Source organism: Diceros bicornis, chromosome 31, assembly GCF_020826845.1.
Source record: "Diceros bicornis minor isolate mBicDic1 chromosome 31, mDicBic1.mat.cur, whole genome shotgun sequence".
Lineage (NCBI taxonomy): Eukaryota > Metazoa > Chordata > Mammalia > Perissodactyla > Rhinocerotidae > Diceros > Diceros bicornis.
The window spans coordinates 8,102,624-8,114,524 of record NC_080770.1 but is presented as its reverse complement, the minus strand read 5'-3'; the positions used below and the strand labels follow the sequence as shown (position 1 = coordinate 8,114,524).

The following is an 11,901-nucleotide window of genomic DNA, read 5'->3' as shown; positions in this document are numbered from 1 at the left end:
TTGGACACAATAAAAGTTGGGTGGATGGATGAAAGAAGGGAATTGGGAAGCAGTGAGCAGTCGTTTGGATATGTGTGATGAGGGTTTACGCTCGGATACGGTGGGCTTGATCTCTCGGCAGAGATGAGTGATCCAATCTCCCGAATCTTTACTCTCAAATAACCTAGTTTACGCTTTACCAACGACAGAGAACTTTTTAGACGCTCCCTTGGCCATGTGCCTGGGCCGAGAACTGCGCTGTCACTTACGACCAGCTCCCTGGGCCGGAGGATGAAGGGCGCAGGCCCAGGAGAGGTGGCGACTGGCAGAGGCTGACCTCGAGGGGCGGGGGCGACGCGGCGCAGGCGGAGGCCGGCGGTCAGCTCCGCTCCAGCTCGGTTGCCATGTCCCGCCAAGCGAAGGACGACTTCGTGCGGCACTACACGGTCTCCGATCCCCGGACCCACCCCAAGGGCTACACCGAGTACAAAGTGACCGCGCAGGTGAGGTGGGGCCCAGCGGGGACCTTTACCCTTTTAACAAGAGGTGGGGCCGTGTTTTACCTTAAGGCAAAGGAGCTGCTGCAAGCTCCCTTCTTAGACGACAGAAATGTATTTCCCCTTTAAGGGGAGGCTGCTTTATGAGTCTTCGTTTACTTCTTTAGCCGTCAGGGGGCGGGGCCATGGGAGGGTGCTGTCCTTTTAAAAGGGCGTGGATGGCAGGTCCCAGACCCGCCGAGTGTGGGTGCCCACGCCCTGCGTGCAGTATCTGGGCGTCGGGCTGTGAATTTCTTTAAGTTAACGTGAAAACTCCGAGGCAGCCCAAATATTAGTTCTCCAATCTCTTGGAGTAAGTTTTATTTATTGGTTTGTTTGATATTTACATAAAAGACCTTTAAAGAGTTTATTTTTAATTTTTCAAAAATTAATACTTGTCTCTGACTTTAAAAATTAATACAGTTCAAAAGAACTTAAGGAGTAAGTCTCCATCTTCACGGTCATAGCAGGCAGTCAATAGGTAAAGACTAAAGTTGATATATGAAGCGGTAACAGTGTTATAAGCGCATTGTATAGAGACATGGAGGAAACCATGCAAAGAATTTAAAATAGTAACAGTGTAACAGACTATCCCTAGAATGATATACAAGAACTGGTTGGGGGAAGACTTCACTGTAAATTTTTTGTACCTTTAGAATTTTAACGAGGCAACTATTAAACTGATGCATTAGTAACTATTAAGGTGAAGCAAAGCATAAAGACACTTTCAAAGTGATTTAAGCGCAGAATCCTAGATGTTTAAAATGAGCTTTCCCCAAATCTTTTATAATGTCTTTCCTATGCCTAAAAATACAAATAAAAAGATAGTCCCTGGGAAGATGAACTGAAGGGTGGGAAGGGTCTGTAACATTTTCCTTTAAATCTTTCTTTTGGTTTTTTAAACAAGTAACATGCATTACTTTATGTTTTTATAACTTTTAAAGATAAATAATTGTCCCTCCCTTACCGTCCCCATTCATTGTCATCTTGGGAACCATTGCTGCTAGTTTCTTTTTATTCTTGCAGATAAATTCTACATTTAAAAGCAAATATATGTAGTCACTTTATTACTGTTATTTACACACAGCAGCATTCTGCAGCTTGTTTTATTCATTTGCTGGTATTCCTCAATTTTTTTATTGCTTCACTTTTTAAATTTTTAAAACTGAGATATAATATACATAAAGTAATATGCACAAATCTTGTGTACAGCTCAATAATTTTTACACATGTATACATGTGTGCAAACACCAGTCAGATCAAGATATAGACATTTCCATCACCCCAGAAAGATTCTTTGCATATTTCCAATTGGTAGTCCTCTTCCCACAGAGGTGACCGCTGTCCTGACTTCTGTCACCGTAGATTAGTTTTGTCTGTTCTTGAACCTCATGCAAATGGAATCACACAGCATGTACTCTTTTGTGTCTGGTCTTTTTCACTCCATATGGTGTTTTTGGAATTCACCCGTGCTGTTGCATGTATAAGTAGTTTGTTCTTTTTTATTGCTCTATAATAGTAGTCCATTGTATAAAAAACCACTATTTCTTTATTCATTCTCCTGTTATTGGACCTTTGGGTTGTTTCTAAAAAAATTTTTGTTGTTATGAGTGTAGTTGTATGAACATTCATGTACAAGTCTTTTTATGGACATACGCACTCATTTCTCCTTGATATATACCTAGGAGTGGAATAGGTCATAAGATAGGCAGATGTGTAGCTTTCCTAGAAAGTGCCAGTCTTCCAAAGTGGTTGTACCATTTTATACTCCCATTCTTGCCAGCACGTGACGTCATCAGCATCTTTAATTGTAGCTGTTCTTGGTGGATGTATAGTATCTCATTGGAGTATTAATTTGCATTTCTCTGATGGAGAATGATGTTGAGCATATTTTGTAATCTTATTGGCCATTCAAACATCTTCTTTTGTGGGAAGTGCCTGTTCAAGTACTTTGCCCATTTTTTAAAGTTGGATTGTTTGTCTTTTTAATAGTGATTTGTAGGAGTTCTTTATATATACTCTGGATATGAGTCCTTTGTCACGTATACATTCCTCAATGGTTTTTAAACATAGTTTCTTTTACCCAAAATACTTTAGGCAAGTCTGTTCTGAAAAGCAAAGGCCAGGATTTCAGTCCTGTCAGTTCCTCTTACTGAGTGTGTGACCTTGCACAGGTCACGTCCCTCTCTGAGCCTCTGTTTCCTCATCTTTTTTTTTTTTTAAGGAAGATTGGCCCTGAGCTAACATCTGTTGCCAGTCTTCCTCCTTTTTTCCCTTTTTCTCCCCAAAGCCCCAGTAGGTAGTTGTATGACATAGTTGCACATCCTTCTAGTTGTTCCTTTTCCTTGTCTTTTAAATGGGCATGTTAATCATGTCTGCCTCCCTGGGATCTAGGATAATGAACAGGCAATGTTGAAAACTGTCAAGTATTCCCAGCTGTAGGATATTATTTTTTAATTATTGTGAACCAATTATAATGAAAACGAGTCTTCTTTCCACCTCAGACCCCAGTCTGCTTTTCCCGGGGTCACGACCCCGGTGACGGTTTCTTCTGTGTCCAGGAGCATTCGAGCACAGGGGCTTCCTGCTTTAAGGAAGGAGTGGCTCCTGGGACAGAACCTTGTTTCTCTAGAGAACTTGGGGTTCTTTGGTTTCAGAAGGAGATACAGGGACTTGGCCCTTTGAAGGAACTGAGATAAAAGTTGGGCTGAGGATGGACGGGCTTTTGGGGATCCTCCCATTTCACAGATGAAGAAGCTGAGGTGCATTGTAGAAAAAGTGCTCAAAGTTACACTCAACGCCTTTAAGGCAGGACACCTTGATACCAGTGGCCAGTGGCCAACGTGCACTGCCCCTGTGAGGGGGGCTGGGAGGTGCCTGGGGCGTCCTCAGATTTTACGGGGTCCTCAGCAGTCAGATGTCAGTCTCTGGTCTCACCTGGTTCTTGCCTTTTTTCCTCAGTTCATCTCAAAGAAGGACCCGGAGGATGTCAAAGAGGTGAGGCTCCTGGGAGGAAGGGGGACCATTCCCCAACTCGAGATCTGGAAACAGTAAAGGAGCAGCTGGTAACCCTGCCAGGAGATCAGCCCCGCTTCCTCCCTGTGCCCTAATCCGCACACCCTGGGGCCAGGCTGGGGGTGGGGAAGGCCGCTTCCCACCCTTGCTGGTCCGGGTCAATCTCCCGTCCCTCTTAGGTGGTGGTCTGGAGGCGCTACAGCGACTTCCGCAAGCTGCACGGAGACCTAGCCTACACCCACCGCAACCTCTTCCGCCGCCTAGAGGAGTTCCCTGCCTTCCCCCGCGCCCAGGTGTTCGGTGAGTGTTGATCCAAGCATTCAGCCTCAAGATGGAGGGAGAGTTGGCAAAGGGGACCCTGCTGGTGGGGGCTGGATAGAGGGGGCCTGAAGCTCCCAGCAAAGACACGTTTCAGAGAGCTGGAAGGGCCCTTAGAGATGGCCTCACTTTACGGGTGGGGAAACCAAGGCTCAGAGCAGCCTCGCCCTTATTGACTGTCGGGTCCTTTAACATTCCTGTTGTCATTAGCCCCGTTTTCAAGATGAGGCCACTAAGGCTGAGGGAGATGAAGGGGCTTGGCCTGTAAGTGAACCAGAATTCCTATCCATAGCCGATGTCTCCTCTAGACCTGTGCTGTCCAAAAACAGCAGCCATGAGCCACATGTGGCTGAGGAGCGGCGGGGATGTGGCCAGTCTGAACTGAGATGTTGAAAACACACTGAAAAAAGAATGCAAACTATCTCAATAATTTATATATTGATTACATGTTCAAATGAGAATATTGTAGATATGTTGGGTTAAATAGAATATATTATAAAATTAATGTGTTTCTTTTAATTTTGAAAAATGTGGCTATGAGAAAATTTTAAATTACCTGTGTGGCTCATATTATATTTCTCTTGGACAGGGCAGAGCTGTTACTTGGGTCTGGACTCACATGAGATGCCTTTTGTGGCAAGATGAAGGGTCACTCTTGGCAGGTTATGCCAGACAGCAGGGAGTGCAGCAGGCTGCTCCCCCGGTAGCATGATAACCAGGCCAGAGTTAGAGAACTCTGCGTGATACCAAGAACAGAGCAGTAAAACTGTAAAAATGGGGCAACTTGCTGTGTGACTTTGGGCAAGTCACTTTCCCTTTCTGAGCCTCACTTTCCTGCCCGTTGCATCAAAGTCAGCTGAAATTGTTTGGTTTCTTGTTGGTTGCCTGCCTCCCCCTGTCTAGGATGTGATATCCATGAGGGCAGAGACCTTGTTTCTTTCTCATTCACCCCCTGAAGTTAGCACATACTAGGCACTCAATAAACATCTGGTAAATGGGTGAATAGGGAGATTGCAAGTGCCCGCACCCCGGGAAGAGCCAGGGAAGATTGCTGGGAGAATGGGGAGGGGGCAGTGGGCTACTTAGATCCTCTTGGGTGGAACCAGGAAAAGTGGCCAGAGGCCTCTGTGAGTCACTGCTTCTCTCCCCGCCCTTTGTCTTGGGGGGCTGCAGGCCGGTTTGAAGCCTCGGTGATTGAGGAGCGGCGGAAGGGCGCTGAGGACTTGCTTCGCTTCACTGTGCACATCCCTGCGCTCAACAACAGCCCCCAACTCAAGGAGTTCTTCCGGGTAAGTGTCCCTGCTTGGCCTCCCCAGCACCTGGGAAGCCTGCTGCCCGCCAGGCTGTGCCCTGTGACTTCCCCTGGCTGGTCTTTCTCTCCTACAGGGTGGGGAGGTGACACGGCCATCCGAGGTGTCCAGGGACCTGCATATCCTGCCACCTCCTCTGATCCCCACACCCCCGCCTGATGAGCCCTGGTTGCCCCAGCCGCTCCCTGCAGAGAGGAGAGGCCTGGAGGAGTTGGAGGTGCCAGGTACATCGTGGCGGGGGAGGGAGCCAGGGCTGGAGGGTCCGGGGGGTGGGACCACACCTTCCTCAGGGATCTTAGTAAAAAGCCCGAGGTGTGTCCCAGCTCCTCTGCCACCAACCTGCTGAGGAACTCTGCCCAGGCCATATCCCTTCTCTAGGCCACAGTTTCTTAATCTGTAAAATGGGCGCAAACCCTAAGAATGGGCTTGTCTATGCCCCTGATTGGCGCAAGGATTCAGTGAGAGGGTCATTCTGTTTTGAAAGCTGGGAAATGATACGGGCAGGCATGAATGTCCCCCGTCATCTGTTCCTCAGGGGACCCCCCGCCATCCAGCCCTGCCCAGGAGGCCCTGGGTCTCCTCTTTGACTGTGGGAGCACCGAGGAGGCGTCCAGTTCCCCTGCCCGAGGCCCCCTCACTGAGGCTGAGCTTGCCCTTTTCGACCCCTTCTCCAAGGAAGGTAACAAGCTGGTGCAGGGGTGGGGGCGGCGGGAGGGAGTGCTGGGGCAGGAGGTCTTTAGGGGCAGGGAAGCAGGCAGAGCCACCACCTAGCCTGTGTGGTGCCTGTGTAAATCTGAGAATGGCATGCACGCAAATGGCAGCCTCGATGAGAATTAGAAGCAGATGCCCCTCCCTGGGTGCCACAGCCCTGGCTATGGCTTTGCCAGCTGGGTGCCCCTGTACAGTGAATAACAGTGGACAAAGGGAATGAGTCACTTCCCATGATGAGATCTTCTCCCTGAGAAAGTTCTGGAACCAGCAGGGATCACACTGCTCTGGGAGTTTTAGTTCCTTCCCTTGGAAGACCGAGAGGGGGGTTTCCTGGCTGGCTCAGGGTCCGGCTGCAGATCCTGAAGGCAGGAGAGGCATGTTGGTCAAGGGGGTGAGGCCGGGGCTCAGAGAGCAGCAGGACAAGCCCCTGGAGCGGCTGGCATGGGGGTTACCAGAGATGAAGGGCCCCCATGGAGATCCGGGTGCTGAGCCCCCAGCTCTGAGATCCAGAGATCTGACAGTCCCAGGCTCTGCGACACTGGATCTCTTCGTTCTGAAATCTCTGAGTTTATGCTGTTACAGCAACTGGGGTGTTGAAGTGGCTGATCTCACTTTGGGATCGTCATGAAACAGTTTCATTTTTGATTCCTCAACAGTCTTATAAAGCCTGTTTTGTTGGATTCCCTTCTTCGCCCTTTGGTGACCTCCTGGGCAGACCTTTAGCTTTCTGGTCAGTTTTAGGCGTTTGAGTTCTCTCATCCTCAGGTCCAATCCAAATCAGGACTCGGTCTGCCATCCAGTTTTCAGCCTGGACGAGGCTCAGGCCTGACTGGGTGGTGATGAGGCTGTGAGGAGTGCCCTTTTACTCTGCTTGTTGTGCTCCCTCCCCTCCCTGCTTCTGCCCCTCCAGGGTTGGGGAGAGGAAGAAGGGATGGAGGGGAGAAGTGGAGGTGGTGTTGCTGGGGCTGATGTACCTGGCCTCTGAGAGGCAGGTGCCCAAATACTCTGCCTTGCTCCAGCTGAGCCCCCTGGGGTACCCGGTGGGCTGCTGCTCAGGCAGGACCCTGTCCTCCCACGAGACATTCCCTCGGCCCACAGGAAAACTCCCCAAATCCCTTCAAGGCCTGGAAGTGCATTTTGCTCAGATGCTGCTGTCATGAGCAGCTCCAGTGAGCCTCTCGCCATCAGAATTCTCCAGCAAGGAGCTGGCTCTCGTCTCTCTCTTCATCACATGCACCAAACTCCTGAATTTAAGCACTAGGGTGTCCCAAGAACTCTTCTGTCTTCTGCTCCATTATAACACAGGCGGGGCTGTAGGTCCAGCTGGGAAGTGAGGTGTCATCTTCCCTTCCTACATGAGGCCCCTGGTCTCCTTGTGGGGTCACCAGGACGGGGCTGGAGAGATGCCCACCTTCCCTTTCCAGGACAGTGGTGTGCCATGGTGCTTCCTGCTCCTGCACCTTCCTTTCAAATGCTTTTTCACCAAATCTCTAGCCTTCTTGTGTGAAGCTGCAGAAGGGATGTTTGAGCACCTCTTTGCCAGTCCTGGCCCTTCTTTCTGGAATGTGAGGATCCCTACCACCACCGTCTTCACATTCGAGGCCTCAGCTGAGATTTTAAGACTTCAAAAAAGCCCTGAGATTCTCTGAATCCATTATTCTAACATTCCAAGGCTTGGAGCGTTTCTAACCTTGGCCTCGTGTAGTTGGTCTAGCATCCTTCAGTTAAACCTTGTGGAGGAAATTCTTAGATTTGTAGATCAACTGTAGTGAGGAGGGAAGTAGGAACAGTGACCCAGCGCTTGCAAACTACCGTCAATGTGCATCGAAAGAAATTGGATTGCTCAGACACTGTTCCCCTCCACCAGGGTGGGTTGGTACCCTGATGGGCAAGAGAGGTCTGGGGATGAGCAGCAGGCCCTGGGAAAGGGAGGGCCAGTCTGGCCTGAGTCCTCCATATCTGATTGCAGAAGGTGCAGGCCCCACTCCTACCCACATAAGTGAGCTGGCAGCGATGGAGGCAGAGACTGAAAGGCTGAACCAGGAACCTTGGGAGCCAGGAGGGCAGGAGGAGGAAGAAGATGAGGAAGGAGGGCCTGCCCCTGCCTATCTGAGCCAAGCCACAGAGCTCATCACTCAGGCCCTGCGGGACGAGAAGGCAGGTGCCTACCCTGCAGCTCTGCAGGGCTACCGGGACGGCGTGCACATCCTGCTTCAGGGAGTTCCGGGTGAGTAGGGGTGGATGGGGAGGGTCAGGCCTGGGGTCCCAGATGGTGCAGTGAAGGGAAGGGAAAGTAAAAACCCAGCAATTCAAGGATCAGAATTGCTCCTCACTGGCCAGCTGTGTAACCTTGGGCAGTTTCTTTTCCTCTTGTGGCCTCAGTTTTCTTATTTGCAAAATGGGGAGAATACATTCGACTCCCAGGCAGGGGGTAAAGACACCTGTTGATGCTCTGTGAACTGGAAGGGGCTAGACCAGGGGTTCTGAACCTAGGTACCTGGGCCCAGGGGCCTCAGCTGAGCCATTCTCTCTCCACAGGCGACCCATCGCCTGCCCGCCGGGAGGGTGTGAAGAAGAAGGCGGCCGAGTACCTGAGGCGGGCAGAGGAAATCCTGCACCTGCACCTGTCCCAAGTCCCACCCTGAGAGGGAGTGCCTCCCTCCCCAGGACTCCAGCTCCAGCACTGCCAGCCACCCCCCTCTCCTTCCCCTGGTGCCTGGTCCTGTCTCCTGGTCTTGTAACTCCAGGGGCCATTTCTGTATGTAACTGGACCAAGAATGAGAAAAATAATGAATTCTCAGCTCCCTGACCACACCTGCCACCTTGCAATCAGGGACTCACACTTCTGATCCTGCCTGTCTCTATCTTGATGTGTGAGCAGCAGCTCTGGTCACTAAACTCTCCGTTCACCCATGTAGAACCGGGGTCTCCAAACGACGCCCTGTAGCCACGTCTGGCCCACTGCCTTTTTTTGTAAGGCCAATGAGCTAGAATGGTTTTTACATTTTTTAACAGTTGAAAAAAATCAAAAGAATAATATTCTGTGACAGGTGCAACTTACATGAAGTTTAAGGATCTAAAAATAAAATTTATGGGAACACAACTGGGCTCATTAGTTTAGCATCGTCTATGGTTGCTTTCCCGCCACACCAGCAGAGTTGAATAGGTGCAGAGTTGAGAAGTTGCGACCCGCAAATTCCAAAAGATTTACTATTGGCTCTTTGCAGAAAAGCTGGCTGACGCCTGATCTAGAAAACGGGGAGAATAGTCTCCAAAGGAACGGTGGAGAATAACAGGCCGGTTGAGCCGGGTTACCCGTTTTGGCGAGCGGGCAAGCCAAACATTGATGGTTCAGTGGGCTGGAACATGGAAAGCCGTGGCTCCGCTCCTGCCCCGCCCCTCCTGCAAAGCGATTGGTTGCAGAAGGAACTACAAACCGGTGCATCATGGGAGTGGCCAGACTGCGCGCGGCGCTTTATGGGGGATGTTAGCCTCTCCTGGGCGCGCGGAACAGGTGTGGCGACGCTGAACTACAACGCAGTGCATCTCGGGAGGCCTGCTCGAGGCTTTGTGGGAGGCGACAGGACTCGGTGAGAGCACAGCGGCGGCGAGACGGGCGGCGGGGACGCTTAGACCCGGGCGGGAAGGCGGGCCCAGCCGGGGTCGGCCCCGCCTCGCCTCCCCAGAGCCTCCGCCTGCCTCGGCGTGCTCTCCCGCAGAATGGGGCGAGTGGCGGCCGCCGTCCCCGGGATGCTGAGCGCCCATCCTCTCCCCGCAGCCCACCCATGCCCGGCTGCGAGCTGCCCGTGGGCACGTGCCCGGACATGTGCCCGGCCGCCGAGCGCGCCCAGCGCGAAAAGGAGCGCCGCCTGCACCGCTTCGAGGTGGCGCCGGAGTGTCGCGGGGACCGGCCCCGTGCCGACCCGCAGCGCGCGGTGAAGGAGTACAGCCGGCCGGCCGCCGGCAAGGCCCGGCCCCCGCCGAGCCAGCTGCGGCCGCCGTCCGTGCTTCTGGCCACCGTGCGCTACCTGGCCGGCCAGGTGGCCGAGCGCGCCGACGCATCCCGCGCAGAGGTGGCCAGCTTCGTGGCGGACCGGTTGCGCGCCGTGCGGCTGGACCTGGCCCTGCAGGGCGCAGGCGACGCTGAGGCAGCGGTGGTGCTAGAGACGGCTTTGGCCGTGCTGCTGGCCGTGGTGGCGCGGCTCGGGCCGGACGCAGCGCGCGGGCCTGCGGACCCGGTGCTCCTGCAGGCCCAGGTGCAGGAGGGCTTCGGTTCGCTGCGCCGCTGCTACGCTCAGGGCGCCGGGCCGCACCCCCGCCAGGCCGCCTTCCAGGGCCTTTTTCTGCTCTACAACCTGGGTGAGTCGGGGTCCCGGCGGCGGGGCAGAGCGCGAAGGCGGAGGGCTTCCCATGTAGACAGTGGAAGTCGGGGAAGGAACGAGGAGCTTTAAAATCTCACCGTTAGCTCCCTCCCTTTCCCTAAAGGGACACACTTTTCCTAAATGTGTGTCGAGTCAATGCATAAGATCCACCAAGCCCCGACGTGGGCCTTCTGGCCCTGTCTCTTCCCATCTCTGGGTCTCGGTTTTCTCGTAACAAGAGTGGAGGGGACGGGGTTGGAACGGGAAAGTTGGCCTAGATGGTGATTTTCAAACTTTTTTTAACTTCCAGTTCAGTCAGTGTTGCAAAGCAGCTAAGAACACGTGTGCCCACGAATATATCTGAGACAGAAGTTTCAAGACTTTAGATCCTTTCTATGGATGGTGGATTCTAATAAATTCTATTCTATATTTAATAAAATGCTGTTGACTTCACAACCCACTAATGGGTCAGAAGAATCAGTTTACGAAAGTGGCCCAAGGTTCCAGTGTCCATGATTCTCCTGGAAGGGAAGCGGGGGCAGAATCTCCACGAAGAAATGGCCTTACCAGGCAGACTGGGGAAGGTGTGGCAGAGCAGGCTCCCTAATCTGTGGGTCAGCGGCGGAGAAAGGGCTGGGTTCGAAGTCAGAAAACTTGCATTTGGTTGGTTCTACTACATACGAACCCTAGGACAGTCTCAAGCAAGTCGTTAAATTATCTGGGCCTGTTTCCCTCATCTGTAAACACTGCCTCAATTTATTATGACGATCCAGACTGTTTGAAGGAGCTCTGGAACCTCTGGCATCTCATTCAGATTTGGCTCAGGAAGCTGGGGTGGTGGGGAAAGGGGGAGGGAAGGTGGGCGTGGCCTAGGGGAGGGGCGTGGCCAGACCGGGAGAGGTAGGTGGGACCGAGGTCGGGAGAGGGCCCGAGGAGGTGGGCGTGGCTGAAGACGAGCCGGTGGGAAGGAAGATGCAGGGAGGGGATAGGATGAAAGGCGGGCCTGCTCCAGGAAGGACTGCGGTTCTCATCCCACCTTCCCGCCCTCACAGGCTCAGTGGAGGCCCTTCACGAGGTGCTGCAGCTGCCTGCTGCCCTGCGTGCCTGCCCGGCCCTGCGCACGGCCCTGGCAGTCGACTCGGCCTTCCGAGAAGGCAACACCGCCCGCCTGTTCCGCCTGCTCCGGAGCCTGCCCTACCTGCAGAGCTGCGCCGTGCGGTGCCACGTGGGCCGTGCCCGCCGCGGAGCCCTGGCCCGCCTCGCTCGTGCCCTGAGCACCCCCAAGGGCCAGACCTTGCCCCTGGGCTTCATAGTCCATCTTCTGGCCCTGGATGGGGCCGAGGAGGCCCGGGACCTGTGCCAGGCCCACGGACTGCCCTTGGACGGACAGGAGAGAGTTGTGTTCCTGAGGGGTCGCTACACTGAGGAGGGGCTGCCACCCGCTGGGACCTGCGGAGTGTTGGTGGGGAGCAAACTCGGAGGGCGCACCCTGGAGGAGGTGGTGATGGCAGAGGAGGAGGATGAGGGTGTGGACAGACCCAAGTCCCCAGCGTGAGGAGGGGCTGTGCAGTCTCCCAGAGCCCAGGACTCAGTGTGAGCACTCAGGTTTCTTTTTTCATGATTCCCACCCAATAAAAGGAACTTGTTTTGTAGAGACAACAGCTATTGATT

The 11,901-nt window shown here is 53.1% G+C and overlaps 2 protein-coding genes across 3 annotated transcripts; both read left to right on the top strand.

Moving 5' to 3' along the window:
* The first annotated feature begins 268 nt into the window (after window positions 1-268).
* Window positions 269-9,032, top strand: SNX15 (sorting nexin 15). Of its 2 annotated transcripts, XM_058526470.1 has the most exons (8): window positions 269-482; window positions 3,477-3,512; window positions 3,710-3,830; window positions 5,022-5,137; window positions 5,235-5,382; window positions 5,694-5,837; window positions 7,839-8,096; window positions 8,408-9,032. In XM_058526470.1, the coding sequence occupies exons 1-8, from the start codon at window positions 384-386 to the stop codon at window positions 8,512-8,514; spliced, it is 1,029 nt and encodes a 342-aa protein (XP_058382453.1). In that variant the 5' UTR covers window positions 269-383; the 3' UTR covers window positions 8,515-9,032. The 2 variants fall into 2 exon arrangements, with proteins under 2 accessions (XP_058382453.1, XP_058382454.1); XM_058526471.1 differs by lacking the exon at window positions 5,694-5,837.
* A 397-nt stretch (window positions 9,033-9,429) lies between these two features.
* Window positions 9,430-11,889, top strand: SAC3D1 (SAC3 domain containing 1). The gene is made up of 2 exons (XM_058526469.1): window positions 9,430-10,228; window positions 11,283-11,889. Exons 1-2 carry the CDS (start codon window positions 9,655-9,657, stop codon window positions 11,783-11,785), a joined length of 1,077 nt encoding a protein of 358 aa, XP_058382452.1. The 5' UTR covers window positions 9,430-9,654; the 3' UTR covers window positions 11,786-11,889.
* Window positions 11,890-11,901: the final 12 nt, after the last annotated feature.